The sequence below is a fragment of the Bicyclus anynana genome, chromosome 20, assembly GCF_947172395.1.
Source record: "Bicyclus anynana chromosome 20, ilBicAnyn1.1, whole genome shotgun sequence".
In the NCBI taxonomy this organism is placed as follows: domain Eukaryota; kingdom Metazoa; phylum Arthropoda; class Insecta; order Lepidoptera; family Nymphalidae; genus Bicyclus; species Bicyclus anynana.
Window position 1 is genome coordinate 13,680,763 of NC_069102.1, and position 15,509 is coordinate 13,696,271.

A 15,509-nucleotide genomic window follows, 5' to 3' on the forward strand; every position below is an offset into this window, starting at 1 on the left:
GGTTGAACGCGCTTTTTTCAGGAACTACTGGTTCGATTTGAAAAATTCTTTCAGTGTTAGATAGCCCATTTATCGAGGAAGGCTATATATTATCCCTATACTCCTACGGGAACGGAAACCACGTGGGTGAAACCGCGGCGTCAGCTAGTATGTAAATAAGTATATAATGTAAGTACACACAAAATTGTGCAATGCGCGCTCAGTGGAGTAGCTAAATTTGGGTCAGTTTTTGTGGTGGTACATGACATGTCTATAGTATAAAATATCGTTGATTGATACCTATTATTATATTTACTAGCTGATCCACTCGACTTTGTCTGCGTTGAAAACTGTTATGGCCGGTTTTACCAACTTCTCATTATTTAGACACGAATTGTCCTTGTCTAACCGTATATTTATGTCACATTCTTACTCTATTACTCGATGTGTGATATATTTAATATGAGTAAACCATATAATTTATAGGCTTTATCATGTTATTCTCCCGTATTTTGATATTTGTAGCAAACATCTCAGCATATGCAAGCCCTTCCGGCGAAGGCGCGGGTTGACCGGAAATTAAACTGACCAGTAGATTGTTTACGAGGGGACGTGGGTTCGATGCTGTGATAACTCAAAATTTATCGAGTTTATGGTGTTTTCATATACTGATAAGGGTAAAGTTATCCCATCTTGTAGTAGGTAATATGTACCTATTATATTGATGGCCTCCGTGGCGCAGTGGTATGCGCGGTGGATTTTCAAGACGGAGGTCCTGGGTTTGATCCCCGGCTGGGCAGATTGTAATTTTCTTTATTTGTCCAGGTCAGATTTAGCGTTCCGGTACGATGCCGTGTAGAAACCGAAAGGCGTGTGGATTTTCATCCTCCTCCTAACAAGTTAGCCCGCTTCCATCTTAGACTGCATCATCACTTACCATCAGGTGAGATTGTAGTCGAGGGCTAACTTGTAAAGAATAAAAAAAAAACCTACCTATTAGGTATAATAAATAGTATTGACTTTTACACAGACATTTTGTAACTTTACTCTTGTACTACTTACTTTTAATATTCATTTTAATATTATTAGTAGTTAACAAGTTAATTACCTACATAGTAATTTATTTACCTAATAAATAAAAATGATTATTAATTACATAATACCAACCGCCCCAACCGGACGAAAATTTACTAATAAGATAGTATGAAATTTTTTTCCATTAGATTGAATTTTCCATTATTCCGTTTATAAAAAAACTATTATAGGAACAAAATTGATAAATTCTCCTGCTGATATGAAAACAATCTTATATTGGCTATTCATACTGCCATCTAGCGGTATACAGGTGAACTTCTATATCGAACACTAATGGAACTTAAGCACATGCCACTACTCCAACACAGATGGCGCTGCATGACTGCCAGTACAATAACAAAATTCGTAATTGGAATTTGGTCTATTACAGGGCTATATGCTTTTTTGATAAATAATTTAAGGAAGACAACAAAATTTTATATTTTGAAAATTTAATAGATTTTTTATGCAAACTTTGGGTTAAATACTTTTAATAGGGCACAGAATACATTTTATTGTATGAATTGCCTGAGTAGGTATTTACAGGCGCATGAGGAAGGAAGGTATGAATATATATAAGCTTAGGCAAAATGCTCTGGTTTATGCGATAGTTTTACATTTAACATCAGATTCATAACTACCTGCTTACTCAGATAATAATTATTAATATCACATATTGTCTCTACAGGACTTTTTTATTTCATTACTTCTAGAGGTAGAGCAAACTGCTTGCAGCTTACTCTACCTCTATAACAACCCATATTTGGCTCACTGCTGAGCACGAGTCTCCTCACAGAATGAGAGGGATTAGGGCAATAGACTACCACGCTGGCCCAATGCAGATTGGCAGACTTCACACACGTAGAGAATTAAGAAAATTCTCAGGTATGCAGGTTTCCTCACGATGTTGTTCCTCCAACGTTTGAGACACGCGATATTTAATTTCTTAAAATGCAATGAAAAGTTAGAGGTGCATGTCCCGAATTCGAAGCTACGCCCTCCGGAATCGAAGGTAGAGGTCATATCCACTGGGCTATCACTGACACTGATAATAAATAATAATTAAATAAAAAATAAGCGCCCAAGATGAAAGCGTTCGATAGATTGCACTAATTAAAGGATACTTCATAATACAGCAGAGTAGTCGGCTGCAATGGGGCGCGTCCGATAGCGCAGATTTATTGCGTCCTATTGCGTCCAGTCCACGTAATTACTGGACGCTGGACGCGTTCCGTGGACGCATGAGTTATATTACCTACTCCCATTATATTTACCAGTTCGATATCTACGCAAAACGTTTTCTTATTGATGCTAATCTGTAGGATTATTGTTGAGGCCGGAATTGAAGTATATATTATACTTAGTATGTGATTTAAGTAGGTAGGTACCTAGTAGGTTTTTCTGACGACACATAGCGCAGTTGGTAATGCTGTGGTTCAAGTCCTGGGATCGATTCCCATTCTGTATTTGAGATCTGATTTGATTCGCGTCGACTTCATCACTATAAACCCATAATCGGCTCACTGCTGAGCACGAGTCTCCTTAGAATGAGAGTTGTACGATTTTGTCGGTAGGGTGGTAACTAGTCACGGCTACCAGCCGGACCTTGACCAATTAAGAAAAACTCAATCGGCCTAGCCGGGGATCGAACCCAGGACCTCCGTCTTGTAAATCCACCGCGCATACCACAGCTGTCAAATATAGATATGCGCATTTCATATTTGCAAATATGCAATGCATACACTGAGGTCTCATTAAAAACATTGCATTTTTTCCTTTTTTGTAGATATAGTGCCTACCCAAGTTAATCTTTTGCAGGCCACTGCAAACAGTAAAATCTCAGTACAAATGACCCATTAGTCAACGTTTAAAACCCTATCATTGGACGGCTATAAACTTCAAAGTGTCCCGGTCTATCCCAGCCGATGTCCAGTTCACGGACATTACGAGACGACTCTAAATCCTTATGTCTATTGGAGATAACGCGACTTAAGATGGTTACTACTTCGCAGATGTAGACCGAAGTAATGTATAGAACTGATTTTTTTTTCATAAATTCTAAATTCAGTTTACAAGCACTTTTGAAATGACAAGTTTGACTATTTGTAGACTCTATAGGTATCTGTTTGGTTTAGAAGGCAGGTTCGGTTGAGAAGATATGACTTTATGTATGTCTACATTTTAAATTCATCCACAATGGAAGGAAGGAAATTTGTACTCTTAGGTTAGAGGGTATTCACAACTGAATAGTCTAAATGTACATATTATTTGATATGTAACTTAAATAATAAAAAAGAGTTTAAAGACTAATTGTAGTCTTTATTTTGAGCGCCAGCGCTTTTTTTCTACAATTTTGTTTGGAGTAAATACATTTATTTCCATGCCGTTTTTAAAACAAAGGATAATAATTATATATCCCATGGTCCACGGTATCTGATGATGACATCCTAGAGAAATCCAGGAAATACTTAAATGTTTTAGCGGAAATGCATATTTAAAAAAAACTTATTAATATGCTGGTGAGTACCTAGTCATTAAAACGGCATTTATTTTAAAGAGGTTCCTCACCTTGGAGCTCTGAGCATAGGTTGCTTCAATGTAGTTAAATAAATAAGAGAGACTATTTTATGTGTTGCTAGGTCTATGGTCATCTTAAGGGTGGGTCGAGACAAATCAGCGCGATCAGTCAGAGAGATAAGGCGCCATTACGCGCAGCTGTCGCCCGGTACATGCCGGACAGGGGTGAAGGGATTAGGGGGTGAACTGGACAGGTAGAGGGAACAACTATTGGTCTCTTGAACAGTTTATTGGAATTAAAAATCTCTCTATGGTCCAATGGCTTGTATACGGATCATCAAGTTCTAGGTATGACTCTCGGCTATGAAATATTTTTTTTGGAAGTAAAACTTCTTTAGGCACGCTTTATTTGGGGAGTAAGCTGGTTGCGTTACGTAAAGTGTAATCAGGCGGCGAACGGACGTTGAGTGGGAGAGCTAAGGAACGGACGTTAAGTGATACTTCAGTCGCGTGGTCCCAGACCCATCTCCTTGTTACCTATTTTGTCAAAACTGTTTGAAAAATTGTTACTGGTATTGTTGTTATGAGAATGATACTAACTTAATACTTAATACCAGATTATCAACTCGGAGAGAGAAACACTCAACTATCTATCAAGTTCATACAAATGTTATTACTAGTTACTAGGGTGTTTTGATTTTGAAAAAGCATTCGACAAAGTCTGGCATGAAGGGTTAATTGTAAAAATCAGGAAGATACTACCACAAGAATATTTAGATATTTTGAAATCCTACATTATAAATAGAGCATTTATGAAAAAGGCATGAAGATGATAATATATTTTAGATTATAGTAATACTTACAAATAATATAATATGTTCTGACTAACTTCATTATTTTTGATTTACCTGAAACAAAAAACAAGAAAAGTAAGTAAATATAATGTACAAGGCTTGCTTTAGTCACTTTTCCTCAGTTGCAATGGCCCGCAGCAAGGAACAGAACTCCTAACTTTTAGAAAATTGGAGGATATAGAACTTAAACCCTCCACGATGCTTCAGAAAGGAAATACACCATCGTTATACATAAACAAACGATATATTATAACGATTGATTTATTAGTGTGCAATAGGCTTATGTATGTAAGTATGTAGGTGTATTGGCGGAATGCCAAACCTGATCCACAGATTTGTGCGAGCGATTTATGGCTGGCTGAAACTGCCTGTTTGTCTGGCTGTAAGGTAGTGGATAATATACCAACTAAAATTATAAATGTGAGTGTTTAAAAAAACAAAATGTTAGGGGCAAGGATTGGAGGCAACGGCGTTGCTAGCCCCTAGCCTGGGGGTGGAGAGTCAAGTGCTTATGATTAATTGTAGCATTTTAGCAGACTCAAAAGTGATTACAAAAATAAGAGAACTAATGTCGGTTTAAAGATATTTATTTTCTCCAAAAAAGAACGTACTGTTCACTTAACTTAGAGTTAACATATCGTCATTTTTGCAGACAGCATGCATTATTGTAACAAAATTTTAATTACATTGTTTTTTCAATATTTTGTCCAAGTTTGTGAGGATGTAGGATTTAATCGATTTCTTGAATGCTTTTATGTTATTTAACTCCTTAATGGAGTTTGGCAGATTGTTATATAACTGAGCACCCTCGCATAATATGTTTTTATTTCCATAGGTTTTTGTCCGTGGTCGCCAAATATTGATTTTATATTTATTCCTGAGATTGAGTTTGTTAGTCCTATGCTTAAATGTTATAGTAGAATGTAGTGTGTTGGTCATGATTTTTTTAATTATGAGACAGGTATTGTATGTGTATAGTTGCGTGATATTGAACAGTTTTGTTTTAGTGTAAAGATCTTTTGTTGGTGTGTAAAAATTGTAATGAAATAGTGTCTTGATTAATTTGTTTTGTGTGCGTTGTAATTTGTTAAGATGTGTCTGTGCAGCAGTTCCCCAAATTTCTATTAAGTATTCTAAATGTGGCTTTGCTAGAGCGTTGTAGATAGTGTTTCTTACTTTGTACGGAATGCAATTCGATATTCTTCGTAAGACACCTGTTAGTGATGTTAATTTTGAAATTTGTTGATCAATATGAGAGTCCCAAATCAACTTGTCATCTATTATTAGGCCTAAATATTTTTCTGCATGAGATCTTTGAATTTTAATGTTGTTGATTGTAAGTGGGTTAAAATCTAGAATTTTTTTATTTTTAGCTTTGAATATCATGTAAGATGTTTTAGTAGTGTTGATTGTTAAAAGATTATACAAGAAAAATTGACTTAATTTGTCTAAATCACTTTGAGCTTGTGCAATTGCTTCATGAATAGAGTGTGCAAAGTAAAATAGGCACGTATCGTCTGCATAGAGGGTTAGCTGTCCTGATAGGTTAAGATTTATTATGTTATTAACATATATAAGGAAAAGTAATGGTCCTAAAATCGAGCCCTGAGGAACACCGCAAGTAACCTTAACCTTTGTTCGACCTAATGTCGAACAAAGGTTATGATTCATAACATTTGTCAAGACGACTTAGGGTTTTATTTTGGTTACAGTTTAATTACCAAATTAAACTGTAGCCAAAATAAAACCCTAGAATGGCAGAGAATGATCTTGAGTGAAGTCACGTACTTGTGAATGATGTGTGTAGGGTTAAAGGATCCTTTGACTGTTAACAAACACTCCCCTTTTCCACTCTCCCCGCCTATCCCAAGTAACCCATAAAGAATTACAAAGATGTGGATTGTTCGAAGGCCACGAGCACATTGAAGCAGTCCGTACTGCAAGTCGTTGCAACACGGCGATAACAAGCACTATACCCATGAGAAAAGTATTAATTGTGCACTTAGAAAAACAACCCTGGACCACCATATTTAATTACGTAGCAATAAGACTTGTAGCCGGCACAGTTGTATCAAATCCATCAGTTATATCAGCCGATGGACGTCCACTGCAGGACATAGGCCTTTTGTAGGGACTTCCAAACATCACGATACTGAGCCTGCATCCAGCGAATCTCAGCTGATTTTTCTCAATGTAATACTTTGGTTACTTTCCATTTTGGGTATATTTCCTTAAAGAGGGGGTAAGGAAACTTGGCTAATTGCTCGCAGTCGTGCTAATCATCGTCGTATATTAGGGTTTAGGGTTCACGTGACAAATGCCACGTGTCTCGTGTAATGAAGAGTAATCCGCGCCCGCGGCTCGGCGCGGGTGATATGAGCGTGTTTCCATTTTGGTCAAATTGCATACAATTCATCATCATTACCATACTCTTAGTTAATTTTGGCTGCACTTTATTAAACACCAGAGACACAAAGAATTGAATACGCGGTAGAGTGTTAGCCAAATTCGAGCGAACGTCAGTCAGAATATCTTTAAACGAAACATTTAGGGTTAGATATTTCGATCCCTGACTGTACTATAGTCGTATTAACTCCTAGCACTGTTGCAAAAAAAGTAAAATGATAAGTGATCACTTAAATTTCTACTTTTTGATTACTAATATTTTGATAATTGTTTAAATTCATTCTTCAATATTGCATACTAGCTGACGCCGCGCGGTTTCATCCACTTGGTTCCCGTTCCCGTAGGAATACGCGGATAATATATATAGCCTATAGCCTTCTTCGATAAATGGGCTGTCTAACACTGAAAGAATTTTTCAAATTGGACTAGTAGTTCCTGAGATTAGCGCGTTCAAACAAATAAACTCTTCAGCTTTGTAATATTAGTATAGATTCTGATCTATTCCTGATGATTAATTTCAGTACTATAGGTATTATTTTTAATAAATGTATTTATAAAAACATGTATCTGAACGCTCCTTCAGATTTGCACACTATTCCTACAGCTTACTATACCTTAATACTACAACTAAAGCTAAACCGTCCTCCGAAAATCGGAAAAGGATATCGTAACGCCGGTGAGGAGAAATCGGTAGTACAATGGAGCCGCGACCCCCGCGAGGGTCTAAACTCTGCTAACTCGGGCTGTTGAGTTAATGCCGGTCTAAACACATTGTCTTGTCGTGTGTACACGCAATTAGCTTGACAAAGCTTTTAACTTTTCAGTTTTATAATACGTGCTAATTGGGCGGTGCTTTGGTGTGGAGTAACTTTTGACTCCTAATAGGATTGCTTTCCAAAGTGGAATATAATTGGAATATAACAAACAATTTCTAGAATTAATAAGATAAATATTTCATAAAAGTTGATTCTTACATTCTTCTTGAGAAACTAGTTATATGGCTTTTAATCTTTTTTGGAAATCCGTCATGTTAACATATAATTTTGAAGTTAGAAATGCACCGACAGTAGAGGAGCCAACAAAAGGATTTTCAGATTTACTCGAGCGCGCCAGATGAACACAAGAGAGGATAACTTGCATGTTGTTGAGTAACTCTACCAAGTATGAGTTCTCGGTATTGTTTAAGGCAACTCAAAAAATTCAAACTTTGGAAATACTCAAGCAACACGTGAGATAATAGTAAAATGGTAATTATTGGATACAAAAGTGAAATTAAAAAAATCCTCCACTTACAAATTTCAATTAAAATCCAATTACCACTTAAATTCAGCACTAATTCAATTACAGAGCGAGCATCTATCATTCAGCAAAGTACGGATTAAAAACAATTGAATCTTGATCCATCACGCCTCAGATAATTACCGCCGCTGTATCCGGCCATTGAGGTGCATGTTAATTGATAAAAATTAAAGGTTCTGTAGACACGTTTTAGAGATCGTGAAAAAATTTAACAAAAACTTTTTAAATTATACAGTTTCACCCCTTTTAATAAGTGTTGTATTGATTATTATTTAAAAATTTGCTATTAATTGTCACTTGACATAAAATAAGAAAATAAAAAAAAAATCACGTTTAAACTATCCGGCACTTATGAGGAGGATACTAATCCTAAGTCTTGCATACCTTGTACTATAGAAGCTACAATTTAAAAAGCTCGATTGTTTTAACGATTATAATAAGTGACACCGCGCGGTTTTACCCGCGTGGTTCTCGATCTCGTAGGAATACGGGGATAATATTTAGCTTATAGCCTTCCTCAATAAATGGGCTATCTAACACTGAAATAATTTTTCCAATCGGATCTGTTCCTGGAGTAGTTCTTGAGATTAGCACGTTCAATCAAACAAACGAACTCTTCAGCTTTATAAAATTAGTATAGATTAGTAGCAATTGAATTTAGTAATACTAAAGTATTTCTATTTACCATCTCAATAAACTATAGGTGAATTATAATGCGGTATACATGCAATATTAGGCAAGAGACAAGAAACGTATACTTTCTTTTTAAATCTCACGCAGATAAACTCACGTTCTTCCGAAACGATAACATAGTCATGGTCATATTTTATTTATAAATGTTCATATTAATCGTCACAATATAATTATTATTATACTTAATTATAAATCATCTTTCTCAATAAATTATATACTATATACATAAATAACAAACTAAATATCACAATTTTTATTTTCTAAAAATTCGTTGTAGCTATAAAAAGCCTTCTCGACAAGCCAAGCTTTCAGTTTTTTTTTTAATTTAAATACATACGGAACTATATCTGTTTCAAAAAATTCTCGCATACTAAACGAATCACGGATAATCCATGATTCGTTTAGTGTGCGAGAAATTTATATAAAGCACCAATAGCGCGTGTCATTCCAACAGATACAACAACATGGCTACTAGAGCTCGGTGGCGCTTCCTTGCTGTGGTGGTCTTCGTCGTAACACATGGACATAGAGCTATAGCTTCTCAAGAAATCATGAAGAAATTAACCACAGGGTTTTCTAAGGCTTTAGAGGAGTGTAAGCAAGAAGTAAGTTCCAATTTTGTATCTACTTTTAATTTTCAGCATTATTCGATTGTGCGTAATCCTTCCACAGGGTATTTTCAGGTGGTCGTACTAGAAAAAAATAATAGTATTAGAGCCCACATTGCTTAACGTGGACCACAGAGCGGCGACCTCTTAGATTTGCTAGATTAGTACGATTTCCGCTTTCAGCAGTGGGACAGAATCAGACTTAAAGACTTTTTTTTATTATTTTCGCTAGCTGTAATCTTCGAGAAATATTTTATCTTGGGATTATTTTCTTAAAAAGAAGAAAACATATTAATCGCACTCGTGGCCAAAAATACAAAGGTTGTTTTTTTGGGTTGCCTATACAAGCATAACACCATTATAAAACAACTCTTACAAATAATATACTCATTACTCATGTTATGTTGTAAGGTACGAACGAAGTACTTACTTTTTTTTTCTATTTTCTACAAGTTAGCTCTTGACTACTCACCTAATGGTAAGTGACGATGCAATCTAAGATGGAAGCGGACTAACTTGTTAGGAGGAGAATAAAAATCCACACCCTTTTCGGTTTCTACACGACATGGGACCGGAACGCTAAATCGCTTGCCGGTACATCTTTGTCGGTATGGTGGTAACTAGCGACGGCCGAAGCCTCCGACCAGCCAAAACTCTCGAAAGGCATGATAATTTCCTCCCTTTACTAGACATAACTGACGTGCTCAAGTAACTCTCAAAATCCGATCTTTGGCTCTCCGACTATAATTGATATGTTTGTAGATGGGTTTCGGCGAGCACATCATGAAAGACTTCTACAACTACTGGAAGGAGGACTACGAGCTGCTGAACAGAGAAACAGGCTGCGCCATCATGTGTATGGCCTCCAAATTCGACCTCATCGCGGACGACATGAGTCTACACCACCAGAATGCGCATGAGTTTGCTAAAACGCACGGAGCTGGTACGTATGGAAAAGGAGCTTTCGTTTTCTCTACCACTTATACACTTTATAGAGAATATTTTAAATCAAGAGTGAATAGGTGTCTTTTAGGCTAGTGCGTTTCACTATAGGCGTCTTTTAGGCACGTGCGTTTCACTATAGGGGTCTTTTATACACGCGCGTTTCAGTATAGGCTCCTTTTAGGCACGTGCGTTTCACTATAGGGTTCTTTTAGGCAAGTGCGTTTTACTATAGGCTTCTTAGAATCAAAGGTAATTAATTGCTGACAAACGCTAGCTTAGATCACCAAACAAAATACTAAAGTATATATTTTTTTCGCTAAATCAGATATTCGATTATTTCAAGTTTGGCTACACAATCTGTTTAGTGAACTGAACAGAAACTGAGCGGTGGCTGTTTTATAATGATCATATTCTTTACAATATTTATTAACATAACATTAAGTAATTAATTTTTCTTGTCTTAAAACGAAAGGCGATCCAATTTATTTATTTTATCGGGCTAGGGCTCGAGACCAAACCCAGGTCTTCGACAAAAATCATCAAGTTTATCATTATTGACACCCTTTTTTAACGGTTTACTATAGAGTCACACCTTCCTCCCTATAGGAGAAGGGGAATTTAGACACTTGATAATGGTGAGTTCCTACGCTGAGAAAAAAATCCTGGTGCGCCATACTTAAAATACGTAACAAACTCTACACTATTACGCTTAAAGCCGGCACTATGTTGTATAGAACCTCCCTATGTAACGTGGTGATGCTTCTAAACGGCACAGTAAGCTGCATCATTACTAAGTATACGGCATCTATTGTACGTATACTGCACCTGTAGTAAATAGTAATGTGCAAGTTCCTTACGTAAATAGCTATATATAATAATAGTTCCTTACGTAAATTTAAGTAGCTTATTTTTCTCAGTGTAACTAATAAAAATAAATAAATAAATATACTTAAACAATACACATCACTATCTAGCCCCAAAGTAAGCATACAGAGTAGCTTGTGTTATGGGTGCTAAGATAGTTGATATTATAATATAAATATACAATTATATACTACATATAATATATTTATTTTATATAATGTATAAATATACACAGACACTGGAAAACACCCATGCTCAACACACAAATATTTTCCAGTTGTGGGAATCGAACCCACGAACGAACTGAATCCTAAAATATCAATATTTGTAGACTATTATCTTTATGTTATATTACAGATGACGACATGGCCAAGCAGCTAGTGAACATGCTGCACGACTGCGAGAAGGTTCACGACTCCATTGTCGACAACTGCAGTAAAACCCTGGAGATATCTAAGTGTTTCCGCACCAAGATACATGAGCTCAAGTGGGCCCCCTCCATGGAAGAGATCCTCGAGGAGGTCATGACTGAAGTTTAAATGATAGAGTAGAATTGGTAACTGGAGATAACACGTCTAAATGATGTTTTCTTATATACTCGCTTTCCAAATCGTCAGTAGATGTAGGTACTAAGTAATCATAATATTGCTAGAGGTCATAGTAGATTTATCGTTTTTAAGATAACTGTACTGTAACAAAAGGCCGACGCAAGCAGAAATATAATATTGATTCTTAGTTACATAATTTGGTACTCAATTAATAAATAGATATCGAATTTGAATACTGGTCAGTGTAGTGGTAACTTGCTGCAAAAAACACGCAAAACCTAAACTTGTATATTATATTGTACCTACCTAGTTGAATATAACCCTTACATTTAACATTTACGTATAACACAATAATAATATCGTGGTGGTCGCTTCGTATTTCAGTTTGTCTCCTAAACGGTTATGCTAATATGGTTTAGATGAGATGGGTCAGTTTAATTATGATTAGAAAGTTACAAAACTAAATTATATTTTCCATATTATTTCCTCACTGTGGCCTCACTAATATTATTAGCCTATGAAAGATTTGTTTATGTGTTTTAGATATTCTTTTCATATTTAATGAGTTGGAGATTATCGTAAAGCATATTTAGGCCATTGAGTTACAACGTCTACTAGAGAAGACACCACTCAACATTACTACCTTCCATTAAACTGCGGCGATGTCGCTACACTTTACATTGGCTTTTTGCTAGCTTAGTATGTTGAGCGAAACGTAATTTATGGCGAAACGAAAATAATTTTCTATAAGCGATCTAGTACTGCATATTTTAATAGTATGAGAGGACTTAACTAATGTCTTAATGCTGCAGCAAAAACTTAAGTCAGCCTGCGTTAAGCCCCCGCTGTTTGATACGATAACATTTTTTGTTTTGGACAACATCTCTAGTACGTATTTCTTAGTAACTCAATGATTTAAGTTTGTCTTCTCTAGAACGTATTTCATTGTAACTTAATGATTTAAGCTTGTCTTCTCTAGAACGTGTTTCATTGTAACTCAATGATTTAAGCTTGTACTTTATAATAATTCCTCCAGTTACCAAATAACACGACGACCTGCTTAATGTTTTATGGATTTTAGAAATATTTAACGCTTCTCCCAGCAACTTGTCAGATAGCATTTAGGTTATTTAATCCTCATGTATTATGTGTATTTTAAGTGGTGTGGAATGTTAACCAATAAACAAGTGTTTGGTATACAAAGTTTACAAATTATTACTATCACAATGTTTAAGTTATGTTAACTGTAAAGTCAACTTCAAAGAAAAGCCTCAATAGCTCAATGGTAAGCGCGGTTAGATTCATCACCAGGGGCGGTGATTCAATCCTGACCCCGTTGGTCTATTGTCGTACCCACTCCTGGCACAATCTTTCCCGACTAGTTGGAGGGGAATGGTGGTGATATTAAAATATGGCAAATATTGTAAATAAATTAAGTTAAGTTGCGATTAGTTAATTTAAGTAGGTAAAAAAAATTCAAAATCAAAATCAAAAGTTATCCATTTAAATTACAAACAATAGGATAATTGACTTATATCAAATTGAATTTATGAACTAACTTAGACATTTTTTTTTTATTTACAAGTTAGCCCTTGACTACAATATCACCTGATAATGATGCAGTCTAAGATGGAAGCGGGCTAACTTACTTTCGGTTTCTACACGACACGACAAGGCCGAAGCCTCCCACCAGCCATAAATAGACCATTTAAAAAAAATGTCAACTAGCCTATTATATTAGCGATGAGTACTTTCAAACTAGTGGAATGTTTATCGGAAGTCACTGCATTACTTTAAGATTACAAAGCTTGTAACAGGTTACAATACCAAAGGAGATGCTTCCGCAATGTTAGTAAGGCAGAGCTTTATTAAGAGCACTCGGTGGTTGATAAATTGCCTCCGCCTCTACTCGCAACAGCACTGTACGTACGTATTTAATCCAAATGGTTATCGCAAATAGAAATTTAAGAAATCTCTCAGTAAAAGAACTGGGGCCTTAGCCATGCGGCACGACGATTCTCTTTCTAGAAACGCTTATGCACAATTTTGTGTTTACTCGCATTATATATTTATGTACATGTCGAAGGATTAAATAGTAGCGCCATCTTACATTAATTATAGAAACTAATTAGGTAGCGCTATCTGTTATAATAATAACATTGTTTTTTACTTGGCTGGAAGGCGACACGAGTGGAGAAGGAGAGCATTGGGTAGTTGTAAAAGAGCTCTTTAATCCTGCTACTAGCGGTTGCCAGCCCGTAATTTCACTCGTGGCTGCCTTACTGCTATACGCCAGTTAATCCTGGTTTACATCTGATAGTATCAACGCTATACTTGATCAATATTGTAGTTAGAGGGTAGAACTGTATTGGTAAGTTAAGCGGTCGTTCCACTAACAATTGATAGTGTTACTTTGTGTATCTGCCATCCTTGACACGTAAAGCTCAGAACCTGCTCTGAGGCTACAGCTTCTCCGTTATCAGAAGTAGTATTTAGTCTGCTCCGCCGACATATATATATGTAATATATATAGTTTTTACTCTTCCTAAACACAACTCGACATTGTAGACACTATTTAGATATTATGTGTTTAAAAAAAATACAATAAGGAACTTAAGCTAACTTATCCTAATAACTATACAAATCATACCCACGTGGAATGGTGGCAAGAATACTGGCTGCATTTCCGCGCTGGACAGCCAGGCTGATCCTTTGCGCAAAAAATGAGCCAGCCCTTCTGTTACCAGTCGAGGCAACAAGCCGCGGTGAAATGATACGGTAAATTTTTTTGGCACTGCGACTCCATGGCCCAAGGGTCTCCACGGCAAAAGGTACAAATATGTAATTCTCTGTCAGAGAGGCATACTTGAGCCACTTACCGGTTTCAGCTTTTTCTGCTGCGGCTCTCGGTCTTGATTCTGTCTCCCTGATATGACACGGTGCTAATGTGTCGACGCATGTAGCGTCCCACATTAGGGCCCGCCCCATTTCCCAGGGAACCAGTGTCAATCCATCAAGTCTCTTGTCATCATCCCGACTGATTCCTAACGGCTTGATTAGCGCAGGAATATTTATGGTGGCAAGAGCCCTTTTTTATTATATCATTAAGAGAGCCATGCCGAAATAGCCTACCGCCACTCCTTTGGCATAAAAGCCCGTGGATTCCAAATTTACTCATCTCTAATATTACTGTGTTTAAATAACTATCGATGTTTAATATGCGACTAAATGATATTAAGGCACTTATATACATTAATTGTCCGCCTCATTTTTGATGCGCTAGTGCCCTATCTCTAGTATAAAATATCGTAGAATATACTACAGTTAAAGATATAATTAAAAGGGCTTTTGCCACCATAAATATTCCTGCGCTAATCGAGCAATCAGGAATAAGTCGGGTTGATGGCAAGAGACCTAATAGATTGACGCTGGTTCCCAGGGAAATGGGGTGGGCCCTAATGTGGGACGCTACATGCGTTGACACATTAGCACAGTGTCATATCAGGGAGACAGAATCAAGACCGGGAGCCGCTGGAACCGCTAAGTAGCTCAAGTATGCCAGAGAGTTACATATTCGTACATTTTGTCGTGGAGACCCTTTGGCCATAGAGTCGCAGTGTAAAAAAAATTTACCGAATCATATCACCGTGGCTAGTTGCCTTGCCTGGTTACAGAAGTGCTGGCTCATTTTTTGCGCAAAGGCTCTGGGTATCCAGCGCGGA

At 36.6% G+C, this 15,509-nt stretch overlaps 2 protein-coding genes across 14 annotated transcripts in view; one reads left to right on the forward strand and one right to left on the reverse strand.

Annotated features, from left to right (window-relative positions):
• Positions 1–15,509, reverse strand: part of LOC112044815 (protein prickle) — a 408,579-nt gene that overhangs the window by 211,184 nt on the left and 181,886 nt on the right. The window lies entirely within an intron of this gene.
• On the forward strand, positions 9,239–11,905 carry LOC112044820 (general odorant-binding protein 1-like). Its single transcript, XM_024080794.2, has 3 exons — positions 9,239–9,427; positions 10,193–10,373; positions 11,597–11,905. The coding sequence occupies exons 1-3, from the start codon at positions 9,287–9,289 to the stop codon at positions 11,776–11,778; spliced, it is 504 nt and encodes a 167-aa protein (XP_023936562.1). The 5' UTR covers positions 9,239–9,286; the 3' UTR covers positions 11,779–11,905.